Source organism: Diceros bicornis, chromosome 15, assembly GCF_020826845.1.
Source record: "Diceros bicornis minor isolate mBicDic1 chromosome 15, mDicBic1.mat.cur, whole genome shotgun sequence".
NCBI classification, from domain to species: domain Eukaryota; kingdom Metazoa; phylum Chordata; class Mammalia; order Perissodactyla; family Rhinocerotidae; genus Diceros; species Diceros bicornis.
In genome coordinates this window covers 6,819,709-6,837,875 of record NC_080754.1, presented here as the reverse complement: position 1 = coordinate 6,837,875, position 18,167 = coordinate 6,819,709, and the positions used below count along the sequence as shown (strand labels likewise).

Here is an 18,167-nt window from a genome sequence, read left to right as displayed (position 1 = left end):
ACTCCCTTCGTAAGGTGGGATTCTCCCTGGGTCAAGAAAAGCATTTCTCCTCAGCTCTGCATCACATCCCAACACAAGGGATGACAGCCAGACCCTGAGGACCTGTCACAAGAGACAATGCAACTCTGGGCAGAAGCTGAGCTCCTTGTGTTTCCAGTTTTTCCTTTCCCCTCAAAGTCTTAAAATTGTAGGCTCAGGTTTAGCCAGAGCTCAAACTCAAGGTGAAGTGTACTTCGTTACCCTCGTGGGCCCATGGATATGTCTCCCAATACAGGGCCCTCACCAGGGAGCTCCATATGGAGCTCCATCCAGCCTCAGAGACCTCTACCCTTCCCTGTCGCATTAGGCAGCTTATTTTAAGTTTAATTTCTCTTAATGTTTGTGAAAGTGGGAATAGGATGTTGAGAGCAGGAAGGAGAAATATCTTAAGCAAAAAAAGGTCACCATTTTAAAGATATTCATTTACAATTGTTTTATTAAACAATCATCTTCTACATGTCATCAGACCTTACCCCTGAAGTGCAAAAAACAGTTTGAGGTATTAAAACTGAAAGAACATTTGCACATATTTCGTAAGGTTTTCACACTAGAGTAACTGGTATATTCAGTATAACTAAGTACTACATTTCACTGCAGGTTTATAAGAACAAGCTATAGAAAACAAACCTGGTTTGTCTCATTATAGCTCTGATTCTCCCGTTTATGATGAAAGGATGGCAAAAATAATATGAGACTTAAGCTGCTTTTCAAAATGATATATGTCCATTACTCAGTTTTATAAAATGGGGTATGGAATTTAAAAGGTCAATAGCTGAAACAGTAGCCATCCCCAAAGCACAAAAATCAAACTGACAAGCCACTTTCAATGATATAATGTCCTATTCACAGGATTTAATCCTCAGATCAATGGCAATTCACTTAAAGTATCTGAAATCGATTTACCAGAATATTTCAATACTATCCACATACCTATAGGGTCACATAAGTAGCATGGTCCATATTTTTTTTTCTGTGGGATTTTTTTCCTTTAAATTAGAAGACAAATTTGTTAACACAGAGAGAGTTCAGAATGGTCACTTCAAAGTTATTTTGAAGTAATACAGAAAGAAGAGATCAGCTTTTTAAGATTAGACATTTATATTGAAGAAATTATCCAGAGACTTTCCAGATCCCATTTCACTTTGTGTCTATACCCGAAAGAGAAAGCTGAGGCAATTCTATAGCTAATTATCGTAATATAAACACTTTTCTTCTGAACTATTCAGGCAAATTAGAGAAAAGGTGTTTTTGATTTGATGATTGATTTAATTATTAACTTCAGAGCACAGGCACTGCATTTGAAACAAATCTAAAATTGCATAGTGGTTTGCATGGGGTGTAGTAAATGGAGTCCCGAATAATGGGTCACGAGTGTTGAATAGAAACTAGTCTCTACAACAATTTTTACAGTTAAGACAGCACTTGGTAGCTGCACATGCTCAGTGGGTTGGTGTTTGTCATTGAATTGTTTTATTTGTTCAATTATGTGGATAGACTGAACAAAGGGAAGGTCGATTATTTTGTAAGAATATAGGCTCCTTAAAACTTGGCTTTTTAAAATTTTTCACAAAACTGATAAAGGATCAAATGCTTCTCACAGTTTACTATTAGAGGAAAACACTGTTTATTCCATTGTGACCATGACACTTTCAAGAAGACACCTTAAAAAGGAGGGCTCCTCCAGACGATTTGTCTTGCCGGCATCAGAAATTTGTGGGAAAAGGAACATTTTTTCATGGCGACTCCAACAAAGTTCTGTAAAGCACAGTTAACCTGTTTCCTCTTTGTTCTAGAAAAACAAGGAAACTAGGTTGTTATGGGAACACTATGCTTATGTGTGGGGACAATGCCTTCTTCCCACAACGACAGCTTGCTTTTGCATGGAGGGGCTCCTGAATTAAAAATACTCTTTGCGGTGGCCTCCCCACTGGCAGCCTGGCTGGGACAGCAGCAGAGCTGTTACTGGGAGGAGAGAGAGCCTGTGCCATGTTCTCACTGCACCAGAAGGAGAACACTAATCACAGCCATTTCTACTGAAATGAATAATGATCCAGGGTCACTTAGCATCCTTCAGAGGTTAACAACTATTTTTACTGTTTGCTCCACAAATGGATGTTTCAGGTGATGATACATTTCCCCAGAGTTTTTTTTAAATGAATGTTGTCAGACAGGGAAATCAGCCAAAAACACAGGAGGTCATAGAATGAGCAATTAAATCTCAGGTGTCCAAATTGGCCAGTCCAATTAAAACATATCCCCAAGCTAGAATAAAACAAAAAGCAACTTTCATTTTAGGACCACATATGCAAATCTAAATGCCATCGCATTGGGTTTTAATGCTTAAGGGGAAAAAATGCAACAAATTCATTTTTTTCTATGCTCACCCTTTATCTCTATAATCAATAATCAAAAACAAATTGAAATAAAATGAAATATAACTGATCCTGTAAGATCTACATCCTGAATATTGTTTGCTTGTTGTCAGTATCCCCACTGGTGCCATACGAATAGGGCTGACCACATACACAAGTGACAAGAGCAATATTTTCAAAATTCTTTCACTATCATCACGCTGACGAGCTACATGGTGAACTCTATCAAACCTACAAATAGCAAATGCTGCCTGGCGTTCAATTCAGACGGGACACTGACTGCTGTCACAGGTGGTATAGTCAGGGAAGCCTTCCCCAGAGAGCAGGGACTTGTCACAGTCAGTCAAAGACTGGGTTTCTTATGCCATTCAACACCAAACTGGTGGGTGCCTTCCTGTGCAGAAGGGCCAGTGAGCACAGGAGAAGGGAAAAGCTCGTGGCTCCCAGAATGACCAGTCCTGATATCAGTGCGCTGGTGATGGCGTTCAGCTGGAAGGGAGGTGCACTTGCAGAACCTGCAGGAAATAGACACACACAGTGGGAAGGCCCAACATCAGAGGGACCTCACCTTATCCCAACTCACACCTGCAAAACACCTGTCTTCAGTGTCTCGTAGAGCAACAGCGTGACACTGGATAGTGCTGCTGTCTGTTTGACTATAATTCAATCCAATAACCGGAGGATTTATGCTCTAGTGGCCTGGAATCCCCTGGGCAGCCCCTCCCCACCCAAAAATCTAAGAAATGCTATAAAAGTTGACCAACAGGTCACATATGAGTTCAGAAATCTTCAGTGAACTGCTGTTTAACATGTAATAAACTTGTAAAACCAGAGCTCATTATATTTAGTTGATTATAGTTTTGCAACTGATCACCAAAAAATACTTAAAATTTTTAAAAATCATACTTTTATTTTCAATATATGTTAATTATCTTACCAAGCTGTGAATTGTTGGTTGGAGTCTCATCTGGGGGAAAAAAGGAGAAAAAAAAGCAATATTCAGTCTCCAAATATTGACCTTTGTTTATTATGATTCTAGAATTACTTTTGACCTACAGGTCCCCTCACCTGCACCCACTGGCTGCATGGGGAAGGCAATAATGAAAATCCTCCTAAACTATTCTGCTTCCCATCTTCTGTTCCCCATGCCTGAGATTTCATCATCTAACCATTCCCCAAGCCCACACCCCGCCACCACCCTGGGCACACAAATATGATCGCAAAATACAGTGTGCTGTATTCTTCCCTGCCAACCTCGCTTCATCATTATCTCTTTAGTTGGGTTAGTGGGGACAGTAATTGTTAACAGCTATTACATTTTTTATAGCCCTATAACCTGCCATTTGTTATTCTGTTATAGAGAAATATTCATTATTTAGCGCCGTTCTATTTGAAGTGTTGCCAATTTGCCCATCATAATCTGCAAAAACATTATTTTAAGTTCCAAGAAGATAAATTCACACTTAATAACTAAATGAAAGGAAAGCATGACCCCTGAGCTCGAGCCGTGGTGTTATTTGCATCTGTTCAGTAAAAGATCGACGCTGTTGATTTTTCACTTTCCCCCGGCAAACATCATCACAGATGCCATGAACACATTCACTGGGTTTCCCAATTTTTGTTACCCATTTTGTAATCATGGAGCAATTAACCCCTGAGCTTGTATGATGAGTGGCTTTCACATTTGTGTTTAAGTATGTGGGTGTGTATATGTTTGTTATTTGAACCATAAAATGTGTGCAGTTGTCTGTTTGATTTTAGGGTATAAATATTATTACAATTAATATATGTGTAATGCTATACAATTTACAAAGTGCTGTTTCATGTGTTATCACATTTAATTCTCATCACAGCCATATGGTTTGATACTATTGCTACTCCCATTTTACAGATGAAGAAACTTCCATCTGCCACAGCCTCCATGATAAAGTAAACACATGTTTAAATAAAAGCTCAGTTTCAGAATCCTTTTTATAAAATAATATAAACTAGCCAAGTATGCAAAATATTTTTAGTTATAGAGAAGGTTATCTCAAGCTACAAAACTGCAGGATTAGTATTTGAAACAATTGATGGGAGAACCAGGTGAGACATTTATAAACCGTCTGACACCATTTCTTTTCAGACCTATGAGTCTTGGCAAAGACTCTGCTGTTTGATCCTGAAGTGCAATGAAGTACACTGCCCAAAATTAAGAGAGCACTCATTCACAGGATTCTTTAGAATGGTGCAGTGCATCGCTGTAGGACAAAAAATTAAAGCAGCACAAATTTTCATTATAGGACACCCTTAGGAAAACCCTAACCTCCAACCAACACCATCTTATAAAGACACTTCCTTCTCATGGAAATGGAAGGAAAGAATGGGCCATGATCAATTCACGCAGAAGATCTGCATGCCCCTCTCCAAGACAAGCTGCTTCACTAGAACATGGGCGAGAATACATAATGTTCTAAAAGTCTTTTTTTAAATCACATTTATTTGCTTTAAAAAAACGTTTCTATTTGAGAATAGAAAGCTCCTTCCTCCTATGTGTCCCAATTTGGCAAAAGTGCTAAGACTGGACGCTCCCACTATTTTCTGCATCCTGAGGTTAACAAAAGAAGTCAAAATAGCCCCTCCCATCCCACATTATTGCCAACACTTCTGTAAGAACAGTATCCCAGGTGTCACCCTCGAGGACTTGGCTGTGGACAAAACCTCCGTGCGGGGACAAAAAAGGCCACATGAGCCAAATCAGCTCCAGGTTTCAGGACTCGGAAAAGCTGAAAGCATCCTACCTTTGGGAGATGGCTGAAATCAAAGCATGTCATATTTGAATAGTGTTTGGAATTGTATTTGATAGTGGATAAAGGCAGAAAGAAGCACTTTATAGGGTGGTTGTTTCTGGTATCCCGCAATTTTAGTATCATTGCAATAAAAAAAAAAAAAAAAACAATGCACTGTCTAGCCCAGAAAGGGGAGGCAGGCATTTTCCAGATTTTTTGTCACCACACACTTCTGTTTTTCTCTCACACACACTTGGTCTTAACATACACATATATGCTAGAAGGAACCTTCTGGAATTAGAACAGATTGGAATACTAAACTTGGTGGGCGTTTCAAAAAACATAGCTAGCTGAGGACTCACAGGAAGAAAGTGATGGCAGCAAGACCACAGCTGTTGGAAAGCCAGAATTGGCAGATAAACTGTCATTCTCTGCTTTTCTCTCATGTAAGTAGTTGAAATAAATGGAAAAAATGAACATCAGAGCAAAGATATATTCAGAATGAACATTTTCCTTTCTTAGCACAACCACGGTAAAATGGACGACATATTTCAAGTTCAGAACCTCCAAACTTATAACGTTCCACTTTGCTATGTTGGTTAATGGTCTCTCTCTACCTTTGAACTAGAAGAACCCTGAGGGCAAAGACTGTGGCTTTCTCCATTGTATTTCCAGCTCCTAGCAGAGTGCCTGCCCCATGCAGGGACTAAATAAATACGTTCAAATGAATTAACTACCTATAAAACCCAATGACACTAGTTGAACAAGAGTTTGGTTTGGACTTCTCCGTTGGAATTTATGTAAAAAAACAATTAGGTACTATTGTTTTCCAGTGATTGTACCTTTGAATTTACAGAACTGTACCCCATGATAAGCATTTCCCTACCAAAAAGTTTTACCATTTCGGTGCTTAAAATAAGAACATTTCAGGAATTTTGAGGATTTTGAATTTTGAGGCTGTGAATATTTTCCTAAATCAACTATCAAGAGAATTAACAATGTTGTGTTAAAGTAACCAGAATGTATTTGATTTCATTAAAAAAAACAAACAGAAGTTCTGAGCTTTAATGACTTATTAAACGACGTAAGCCAGATGTCCAGGGGAAAGGAGTGAGTCAATGAGTAAACAGAGCAAAAATTCCAAGGATCAGAGAGCTTTGAAGAAAGCAAATCGAGCCTGAAATTGAACTTGTCTATATAAAATCGGCCACAGGACCTGGAGAGAGAAATTCTAGTTGACCCAAGGCAAAAATAAAGTGAAACTAGGGAAAGAAGGCAGCCCTGGTCATTAAGCTGGGCATTAGTTTATGTAGGATTTGCCTGTGGATGGATATGGCTTGATTTCTGAGTTCTGTGCTTATGTGGAATTTAAAATAAAAATTTTGCATGGATATTACGGTATTATAACATCAACATTGTTATAGATGGTCCTCTACAACGTGAAGCCACTATAATCAACCAAAAATGAGACAAAAATAGCATCTTATGGCTATTTATCAAAATTATTTAGAAAATCTACAGACAATGAGAAAGGAATGAAGGGGATCTGGAAGGTTTGAACATGATCCTTGGGAGCTTTGCTGGTAAAGAGACTGAGGTCACTAAGAGACAACCCTAGTGTGTTGGGGGATAAATGCCATCCTTGAGGTGGAAACAAATCAAACTTGGAAAGGAAGAAAGCCAGGCATAACTTCAGAGGCATTGTTAGCACAGGCATTAGCTCTCTGAGGTTTTGGCACAGATATCTTGGGCGACTGGATATGGTGTGAGTGAAACCTACAAACCCGGATAGCTGGTTAGCTACGGTAGAAGTAGAAACTTCTACTTGGTAATCTTTACCAGGATTTTGGGGTCTTCCAGGAACAGGAAATACAATAGAGAAAGCCACGGTCTTTGCCCTCAGGGATCTTCAAGTTCAAAGGTAGAGACAGACCATTAACCAAGACAACACAATGGAAAGTAAATTTGGGGGTCTTAGTAATTTTCGTCTGTTTAAAAATTATCTTACACTATCAAGTTATTTAAAATTTGTAATATTTAAATTTGATTTGGTCCGGGTAAGAAGGAAGCAAGGAGGTTAATAAGGAGGAAAAGCCATCTACTCAACATGGACAGAGAGATGTCGCTTTCAAGGTGCTTTTCTTACAGCAAACTGACTCCAGATAGGACCCATAGAAATAAAAATATTTTTGATTGTGCCTCCCCAAAAGCATTCCTGATTATTAGCAACAAGAGCTGAGTTTCCATGCAGTGTAATTCAAGGAGCTATTTCTGACAGCTAGATAGAGATAAGAACGGGCCTTTCACAAACCACAAATCAGTCGTTTTCAAACCATTCGAAATACAAACCAAGCCTTCAGGGAATATAGACTAAGTTTGAAATTTCATATTTAACAAATTTCAGAATTATTTAAAAGACCTATTAATTTGTTTTTAAATAATTCTATGTCTACGCAAAGGAGTGAGTACTTAAAGCAATTTTCTGGGTATTTCAGACCCAAACCACTTTTTGCTTAATTACTAATTTCAGGCAAAACTTTCTTTTCGGTATGGGAGAGAAGGCGTAGGAGAAAAGGTAAAGATAATCTAACTGAAACATAATAATAGCCTTACGGCTAACATAAAATAAGAGAGAAAATTATTAGAATATAATCCAAACTAGAATTCGGCTTTTGTTAAGAGAAATTTAGAACTATAGAGTTAGAAAGAATCTTAAAGTCTACTTTTTCAAACCCCTCATTTTTTTTTTTTTTTTTTTTTTTTTTTGTGAGGAGATCAGCCCTGTGCTAACATCCGCCAATCCTCCTCTTTTTTTGCTGAGGAAGACTGGCCCTGGGCTAACATCTGTGCCCATCTTCCTCCACTTTATATGGGACGCCGCCACAGCATGGCTTGCCAAGCAGTGCGTCGGTGAGCGCCCGGGATCCGAACCAGCGAACCCCGGGCCGCCGCAGCGGAGCGCGCGCACTCAACCGCTTGCGCCACCGGGCCGGCCCCTCAAACCCCTCATTTTTAAAATGAAGAATTATTTGTCCAGAGAAGTGAAGTAAAATCCCAAGTCACATAGCTTGTTTGAACAAAAGTTGGAACTAGAACCAGTTTTTCTGACTTAGGTTTGTGTTGTTTACACTGCATGTGTGTTATCCACCTCGTTCTGGAAGTCTCCGGGATCACGCTGATGGGAAGCAACAGCCCTTTGGAGAATATGTGTATGTACACGCATGCACAAATATGTGTATAAATGAGAATATATGTGGATAAACAGTTGTGTCCATTAGATTCGTGAGCGTGGATGAGTGCACTGGATGGGGTATGATATTCAGGATCCTCAGAGGAAACAAATGGTACTCAAACTGGGCGATTTAAGGAGAGTTTAATAGGACTATTTATAAAGATGTAGGGAATCACAAGAGAAAGCCAAGTTACCTAGGCTATGGGTTACCGGAGGGTTTCCAGAACTCTCAGAGCGTAGTTCTAGCGAGAGAGTTGTCTGGCGGGAGCTGTGTGGACGTCACCCCCATCCTCGGAGGACGCCACCTATTGCTCAAGCCCACCCAGAACCCAGAGGGAAAGGCAGCCAGCGGATGCAGTTCCGGGAGCAGGGCAGGGAAACACGTCCAGCACGGTCAACTTTGCGTGTACGTGTGTAAAGAGAAGTGTGGTCCAGACAATATTGCTATTGCCCTTTGTGTGCAAGTTGAGTAAACGGGAAACTACCGTGAAATTAAAACTGCTTGGCAGTTTATCTTGTCTCACAGTTAGTTCGTGCTGTTGAGGAAACTCTGAGCTCTCCTTAGAAGCCTAGGAAGGAGCTCTTTTGGAACCGCCTGTCTCTACACACAGACGGGCGCGCGCGCCTACCGCTCCGCGTGATGATGGGCCCGGCGGAGAGGACGGCGTTTCCGGAAGCGCTCTGGCGGCTCCAAGTGGTCCTCCGCCCAGCATCTCTCCTTTCTCGGTGGCCGCAAGTCTGAGGTGTTAATGAAAACAAATGAAATTCCACACCGGCGCGAAATTGTTTCTTTATGGCCATTTGGCAAGCAGATTCTTTTGGAAGAGATACCACGTTTAATTTTACTCACTTCTGTGCGTTTATTTAATTACTTTGCATACAACCGCTACAGTGTTTCTTATCCTGGCTTTGGCCACATGTATTTCCTCCCATTGTCATTGTGAATTGCCTCATTAATTCACATAGCTCATGGCTCTCCTGAAAAAAGAGCTGTGTTTATCAAATTTTTCTCCTTCTATTTCTCTCAAGCCTTTAATAAATTGTTCTCTGAAATGTTGGTCAGCACAGAGCAAGGTAATGTGGACTCTCTCCATTTAACCCCCTCTGATGGAGCTAGTTGGGACTGAAGTAATCAATGGTGGTGAAGAAATGCATGGATTTGAGCATAAGTACAAATCAAAAGCTATTTCAAATCAAAAAGCGTGCCTGCATTTTTCTCAGGCTAATATTGATGTGACCCTAGGAGGTATGTCAGAAATAGAATTTTTTTTATTCGCTGGTAAATGAGTCTATATTTTAGTGATGGCTGTATGCAACTCAGATCTGCACCTTTTAAAGTTTTTAATTTTTAATCCAAGGGATTCCAGAGCCATCAGGCCCCAATTTGTTCTAGTGCCAGCCCTGTTGCCTCCCCAGGTTTTCCCATCATCCTCTACTCTGCCCCATAGCCTTGCTGAAGGACTGAGAGTTCCCTGGTGCGACTGTTTTATGTGTCTTTAACCATTTCTTGGCAAGGCGTGTCTCTCACATTCTTGATTTTTATCCCTTTGGGGTTTATCCGTCTTTAAGGTCACAGCTGGAATTTCATCTCGTCCACCAACCTGCCAGCCTCTCCTGCTCCGTCTCTTGCACGGTGATGAATAATGCCTCTTACAGCAACCCATATATGTCTGCCTTTGCACCACAACATTTTTGTCTTGTTTTCTTCCCTCACTATCTCATGCTCCTAAAGGATAAGCTAACTGAATTCAGAATTGATGCACGCATGTCTATATCCCCAGGATAATGTTTGGCACAAAGTAGGCATTCAATAGGTTTTTACTGGATGAATGAAAAAGTCCTATTTCAAACTGTCTGACCTGACCCATATCCACTTTCTATATAGAAATGAGTTCCTAGCACTTGATAACGTTTCAGCTTAGATCAATTCAACAATTTAGAATAAACTTGCTAAAAACATACTGGCATAAGGAAGGGGCAATCATCAGCTCTGCAGAGCTTGGTAACGCAGTGCAGGAAGACGGTGGACATTTTCTGATTCTTGTGTTTCACGAATCGGAACACTTCAAAGGAAAACCGGCCCTGCTGGCTTCTGCCGTTTTCAATGACGGTGGTCTGAGGATCTTTGTCACAGCTACGTGTTAGGGAATGTGAAAACAGGATATTACTGGAAAGTACAACCCACTGTGACTTGTAAATTAATTTCTGCAGTATTAAGAGTACCCTTGTTACATTAAGAGCTATCAAAATTATGCCATGTTACAGATATTTAATAAGAGAATAAGCTAACTCAACAAATATGACAAGAGTGACCTAGATCACAAAATTTAAACATGTCACTTTCTGATTATAATATTACTGTCAGATTTTAGAGGGATTATACTGTCATATGGTTCAAAAGCCCAAACAGTATAAAACATGTATAGTGAAAAGTCTCTGTCCCCTCTTTGCCCTTGTCCATACCATCCATGTCCATGTACATACCTGCCGGAGGTGAGCTCACATTACTGCATCCTTGCAGGGCATAGGCAAATAGAAGCAGAAGCAATAGATTCTTCTTGTTCCCCTATTCCCTTTTTTTTCCTTTTTCTTTTTTTTTTTTGCTGAGGAAGATTCCCCCTAAGCTAACATCTGTTGTCAATCTTCCTCTTTTTGCTTGAGGAAGATTCGCCCTGAGCTAACATCTGGGCCAGTCTTCCTCTATTTTGTATGTGGGTCACCAACACAGCATGGCCACTGATGAGTGGTGTAGGTCTATGCCTGGAAACCAAACCTGGGCCAACAAAGAGGAGCGTGCTGAACTTAACCACTAGGCCATGGGGCCAGTGCCTGTTCCCCACTTCTTAAACAAACAATAGCACACTGTCTGTATTGTTTTGTACCTTGCCTTTTTTAAATTTAGCAAGGTATCTTAGAGATCTTTCCATATTAATATTTAGAGAGCCTCCATATTCTTTTTCCACAGTTGTATAGGATTCCATTGTGCACACATGCCAGAGTTTATTTAACCAGTTCATTATTTATGTACCTTTGCACTGTTTTGAATGTTTTGCTTTTTGCAAAGTAATAATGAATAGCCTTATAATACATCATGTTGAACATGTGCAGTGTTGTCTATACAATATAGCTGTAGAATCACTCGGTAGAGTTTGCCACATTGCCCTCTCTAAACATTGCTGCTGTCTGTACTTCCCCAGTGATGTATGGAAAAAATCCTTGTTTTCCCCAGAACTACCTCAACAAAGTATACAGATAAAATTTTGGATTGTTCTCTATTTGATAGGAAAAATAAATTATCACCATATAATTTTTTTTTTTTAATTTTTTTGTGTGTGTGTGTGTGTGAGGAAGATCAGCCCTGAGCTAACATCCATGCTAATCCTCCTCTTTTTGCTGAGGAAGACTGGCTCTGAGCTAACATCTGTTGCCAATCCTCCTCCTTTTTTTTTTTTTCCCCAAAGCCCCAGTAGATAGTTGTATGTCACAGTTGCACATCCTTCTAGTTGCTGTATGTGGGACGCGGCCTCAGCATGGCCGGAGAAGCGGTGCGTCGGTGTTCACCCGGGATCCAAACCCGGGCCGCCAGTAGCGGAGCGCGCGCACTTAACCACTAAGCCATGGGGCCAGCCCTCACCATATAATTTTAATTTGCCTTTTTCTTAGTGTGAATGAATATGTACATCTTTTCATATATATTAGAACCATTTGTGTCTCTTTATCTGAAAATTGTTTATGCCCTTTGCCCAAATTTTTATTATGTTATTGGCCTTTTTCTTCTGATTACAACAAATTCTTGATATGTTAGGAAGAGTGCTCCTTGCTTGTTAAGTAAGTTGCAAATTGTTTGACTTTGTTGTTTGGCTCTGAACATTCCTCACGGTGTGTGTGTGTGTGGACTGTGCCCACACAGAAGTTTTATTTTTATGCAGTTTAATTTTCAATATTTTATTTTGTGGCTCCACTATTTGGGCTGAAGACAGATTTTTATTGCCCCAAAGTTCTGAACGTATTTTGCGTGTTTTCTTCCACCACTTTTAAAGCTGTAGTTCTTATATTTAAATTAATGATCCATGTAAAGTTTATCACGGTGTATTGAGTGAAGTACAGATCCAGTGCTATTTTTTTTTATTGTTATCCATTGTCCAGCACTATTTTAAAAAATCTCTGATAATCCCAGTGATTTGTGTGCTATCACACTCTATCATATAGTAAATTCCCATGTGTTTTGGGTCTATTTTTTGACTTAGTATTCTAAATTTTTGTCTATGCGTCCAGCCTGGCATAATATCACTTCCCTTTAATAATTTTAGAATTTTTATTAACTATAATATCTGGTAGGCCCATATCCTCCTCATTTCCATGTGGATGCTCTCTTTTTCTTTTTTGCATTTTATGGATTTTTGATTTATCCCTTTTTGATTAAACTAATTTTTGTGTGTGTGTGTGTGTGAGGAGATCAGCCCTGTGCTAACATCTGCCAATCCTCCACTTTTTTTACTGAGGAAGACTGGCCCTGGGCTAACATCCGTGCCCATCTTCCTCCACTTTATATGGGACACCGCCACAGCATGGCTTCCCTAGCAGTGCGTCAGTGCCCGCTGGGGATCCAAACTGGCGAGCCCCGGGCCACTGCAGCAGAATGTTTGCACTTAACCGCTTGAGCCACCGGGCTGGCCCCAATTTGTGATTCTCTATTTTATTTGTTTTTTTGAAGAGCTTACTTTTATTTGTTGCAAAATGTTGGTTCATATTTCCATTTCTGATCCAACTTGTTATTTAAGAGTTTTAAACTTCCAAGTGATGGTGACTTTCTGTTTTCTGATATTGTTAGAATTGCCAGCTCTCAATATACAGCCTATTGATTATGTCATTTCTATCTTCTCTGTCCTTCCACTAGAACTGTTTTCTGAGAGGAGAATTCAGGTCCCACTTATTAGATTTCTGTCTATGTTTTTTTATGTTTTCCCTAGTTTTCACTTGATGAAAGCTCTGATTTTATCCAGGGCATCCTTTCACTGTGTTGATGTAAATCTTCTTTTAATTTAGGAAGTTATTTCTGGATTATATTTTTAAATATTTTTTCTATTCTATCATTTTGGTTTCTTTTAGGGGGATTCCAACCATGCATATTATACATGTATCAGATTCCCTTTACCTGCCTTTTATGTCTATCTTTGCTACTCTAATCCTTTTTATCTTTTCCTTTATATTTGTTTTTTTGTTTGCAGTTCTGATTTTTGTCTTCCCTGTCCCATTCTGCACTTTCCACTGTCTCTTCTCCCCTGAACACCTTCTAATTATGTCTTCCTTTCTGTAGTACACTTCTTTTTCCATTCCATCTTCAATTCTCCCAGTTCCCTCTTCACATTCCTGTAGGCTTACCTTTTACTGTCCTACCCTTTCTTACCTGAGTTTTATAATTCTATCTTCATAACTACGATTACTTTTTAATTTTTTTTAATTAATGTTGGGATGTTTACTTACAAATCTTATCTGTTCCGTGGCAACATTTTCCCAGTGAGTTTAATTCATCTTTAAATTTTTTTCTGCCACTTTCCACATCTTTTTTGTAGTATATTGGAACACTGCAAGAAATGCCTTCATTTGCTCACCGTTCACATTTGAAAGAGTTTGATTTCCCTAGACCCGCTACCTTCAGGGGACTGCAGGGCGGCGTGGAATGGTAATGACCTTCTGGCATAACCGTGTAGCTGAGTTTTCTCTGCCTCTCTGAACGTGAGGTTGTTCTCAAGGGTTCTGCCATCAGCCCTGTCTGCGTTCCTCAGGTTCACTTAGGAACCTATTCCAGCACAGGTAGGCCTTGTCTTCCCAGGTGAATCCTTCACCGTTAGAAGGTGTACTTTTGCTGGCACTTTATGAGATCTGCCACTTCTGAGGCTCTGGACACTCTCTACCCCTTCATTCCTCATGTCCCCTGGTGGCTTGCTGGAGCTCAGCCCTACCAACTCCCACTCAGAGTGGTGCCCTCTCCTGATGATAGGTACATATTTCTCCAGACTGTTTCTAGGATCTGGTGCCCTGGGACCCTCATCATTGGTTTTCCTTCCCTGCTCCTCTTCTCCCCACACTGCTTCCTGTAAGCTTCTCCCTCAACAATTTTCTCTTGATCTTAACTGCTTTTATCAACACTAACACATATTTTGGAATTTCTAGGTTTTCTTTTCCTGTTGGTTTCACTGAAAATGGCATTTGGGGGACTTTTTTTTAGCTACTCCTTTTACTCTCTATAGTTTCCAATGAGAAACTGAAAAGATTCAGAACTAAGCTACCACCATAGTCATATTTGAGGTCTGATGATGGGATTACAGATTATCAGTGTGAGCATTACAGAAATTTTGGAAAATGAGAAAAATGTCCAAACAAAATGATCCACAATCCTATCATGCATAAATAACTACTGTGAACCTCTTGATGTATTTCTTCAGTCTTTTCTATATGTATTATATAAATGAGGTCCATTGTACACACAATTGTGTATGCTGATCCTTTCACTTCATATTTTAATACATTTAAATTTTAAAGAACCATATATTTTCAAGGATAGAAATATCAAGAGGAGGGAAAGGGAGGAGATAAAATAGAACCAACCGTTTTATAAATGACATTACATGATTGTAGTGCCTGTGCAAGCCCTCAATGTACTCATTCTCCATAATTCACCTAACTGTTTCCTTATTGCTGAACATCCAGGTTGTTCCATGTATTACTATTTTAAATAACACTGATAGACCAGAAAGTCATAAATATTTTAGAATATGCTTCCCAATTTATAATCAAAGAATATGAAATCTTTTCAGGTTTTGGATGCATACTGACATTTTTTCCCAAAAATGTTGCCCGAATTAACACTTCCAGCAATAGGACATAAGAGTGTCAGTTTGACCATGCCCTCTGAACATCGTCTTAACCTTGATTAGCCAATATAGCATATTCCTTTGGTTTCCCATCATATTAGTCCCATCATGTGTCAATGAGCAGCAGGATCTGAGCCAACTGCATTTTATAAGCATGATGAGAAGCCATTGTTTGACTCTCAAGTCTGTCTGCTGTCAGGTAAAAATGCTGAAAGGGAGCTGGGATGATTGAATGTTTTTTTGATCAATGTCCCTTTTCCCCAAATGTAGATTACATTCACTCTATCACTGTTTATTGGGGAATGAAGTTGAAGTTATTGGCTCTGATAAAAAAGGAATGGCAGGCTATATTATACTTTCATATTAAATACTTATAAATGAAGAAAAGCATTTTGGGGTCTAAATTATCTAGACCATTACTTTAATTTTACTCTCCTTTTGACATATGATGAAACAGCCGAGCTGCAGATAAATAGTACCCTCCCACCGCCTTTCTCTTATTGACGATAATATCCTAGCCATGCTTTTCCTAAGACAGTGAAATATTCCTAAATGTCCTAAACATGAATAAAACATCTTTGACGGACCTAACTTACTCACAACTCTCATTCAACAAGAGCCTTATCAGCATTTCATGTTGAAAACTCTTCTCGACTTTTATACTTCCAGCTTTATAAGGATTAAAAGTTCAAAATGTAAAATTTTAAATTTAAAACCAATAAAAGTGCCCTCTAATTTGTTTATCTGACTTAGATATTCCATTTCAATTATCTACAGTTGGATCTTTGCTATCAGTACAAGACTTAGACACCTACCTAAGGAAGAGATCATATCGAATATCATCATTTGGGTTCCCTGATGGTGTCGTGTAGCAATAATCCATTAAGACATTCCATCTGCAGAAAGATGTAAGAATAATCTGGAGTTAGAATCTTCTTTTGGGTATTAGTTACTAATCCAAAGGAAATAAATATTGACAAACATCTTACCCCATGCTATATAATTTTTATTAGTTATTTGCAGAGGCTTCTTGTTTATTAAAATGTTCTCCTAAACTCAGGGTGTTTGAAAATCTGCAAAAACTTGCCGTTCCACATCAAGTGGGGTAAAGTTAACAACACACACACATAAATTGTGTACAAAGCAACTGAATAGTCAAAGTCTAAAGAAACAAAACCCGAAAGTGAGCAACACAGATGCTTCTGTGTTCACTGTGAACAACAGCCTTTTGTTTCTAGAACTTACTGTCTCCAACACATGACAGAAGATATTATAATGTCACCTACAGCAAAGGAGTTTGGTGTATAAATTATACACTGTAAATTACGCCAGAATCAGTGGCGGTGGGAATGGGAGTCCACGATAGACACTGTGTTAGGTAGAAGAAATCCATGAGGCAAAAACACAGCCTTCCCCGACAGAGCCAGATTGTGGCTAGATTTATACATTACTTTATCCCGCCTCGGGTGTTATTAAAATTACTAGTCCATGGGAAGTGATTACCAATAAAAATTTTAAAAATCCTGCATTTAGTAAGACAATTTTAAAGAATCACGTTTATCCAAGAATAGAAATATCATGAAGACAGAAGGAGAGAAGGTAAAGTTGAACCAAATTTCTAGAGTATACTAATCTCTTCAAGATGCAAAGTTTAAATAACAGTACACAAGAAACCCAAAATAAACCATTTACATGTTACGATCTTTTTATAGGGCAAGATTGCATCTTCAGCTTTTGAATTCCCTTTCAATTTTGATCATTCTGATTTTCTAAGTATCACATGAAATTTGATTGATTTTGGTTTTTTGCAGAGATGTCTCTGGGGATTGTTTTTATATAATTTTTGTCCAGATCATTATAAGAAAAGTTCTTCTGTTTTTTAAGAAATTTTTATTGACTAGTAACATACACATAGAAAAGTACACAAATCACAAGTGTTCAAAGAATGACTGCATCTGATTAATCATCTTTCAGAGGAAAAATCAGAACATCCCAGAAGATCGCCTCATACCCTCTTCCAGTCACTCCCCCTCCTTCTTTATGGGAAGACTTGTTATTTTCCAATTAATGACATAAAATGAGTGTCACCCCTTAATCTTTGAAATTTGTTATTTCTATTTATTAGCATTCCTAAATGATGTGGCAACAACAGTATTTTTTAAATTAAAAACGAATGAGCTAACTTTGTGACTCATGAGGCTTTAGGCAGCCGAAAAGTTTTAACCAACAAAAGATAAGAGTTTGAAAATACCTGCCATCCAGATTAGTGGCCTGTACAGCTGCAAATACTTTAGTTTTCAAAGGTAATCCTATACTCGGGATAATTAACTGCTGACTGTAGGTCGAGTCCTAATGATGAAAAAATAAACAATGACTCCATCATTGCCTTCCCAACAACAGCACATTTCCTACTTAATAATGTCATATATATATAAAAAAAAAAAAAGAAGGGGCAAAGCAACACAAATCTACAGAACTAACTCCAAAAAGGACCCAGGTAATCATCTAGTTTCTTGGCAGAACTGTTCCTAAACCAAACCCAAGTAACAAATTCATTTCCGTGTGTGAATCTTTTTGTTTCCATAGTTTACCATATATGGTGGTTGATGTTCAGTGTATTTAAATTATATTCAATGGTTAATAGTCAGTGGTTAATATTTAGTTTGTTTAGTAGTCAATTGTCAATATTCATTTTATTTAACTTAATATTCCATTTATTTAAATTATATCAATGGCTAATACTTCACTTATTTAAATTATATCTGCTTAAGTTTAAGCCCTTGGCCAATGGAGTTATAGGTCTTTATTCTCTTGATAGTCTCTCATTTACCCAAAATCACATATCTGCCAATTTGAAATTACCAAAATTTAATAGAAAACC

The 18,167-nt window shown here is 38.7% G+C and overlaps 1 protein-coding gene across 2 annotated transcripts in view; it reads right to left on the bottom strand.

Moving 5' to 3' along the window:
• Positions 1-2,750: 2,750 nt before the first annotated feature.
• Positions 2,751-18,167, bottom strand: part of ZPLD1 (zona pellucida like domain containing 1) — a 74,591-nt gene continuing 59,174 nt past the window's right edge. For both annotated transcript variants that reach the window (XM_058555524.1, XM_058555525.1), the window contains exons 6-11: positions 17,538-17,635; positions 16,102-16,182; positions 10,374-10,545; positions 9,041-9,149; positions 3,349-3,378; positions 2,751-2,926 (exon numbers count right to left, since the gene is read on the bottom strand). In XM_058555524.1, the coding sequence (XP_058411507.1) occupies positions 2,751-2,926; positions 3,349-3,378; positions 9,041-9,149; positions 10,374-10,545; positions 16,102-16,182; positions 17,538-17,635 (666 nt within the window). The remainder of the gene's footprint in view (positions 2,927-3,348; positions 3,379-9,040; positions 9,150-10,373; positions 10,546-16,101; positions 16,183-17,537; positions 17,636-18,167) is intronic.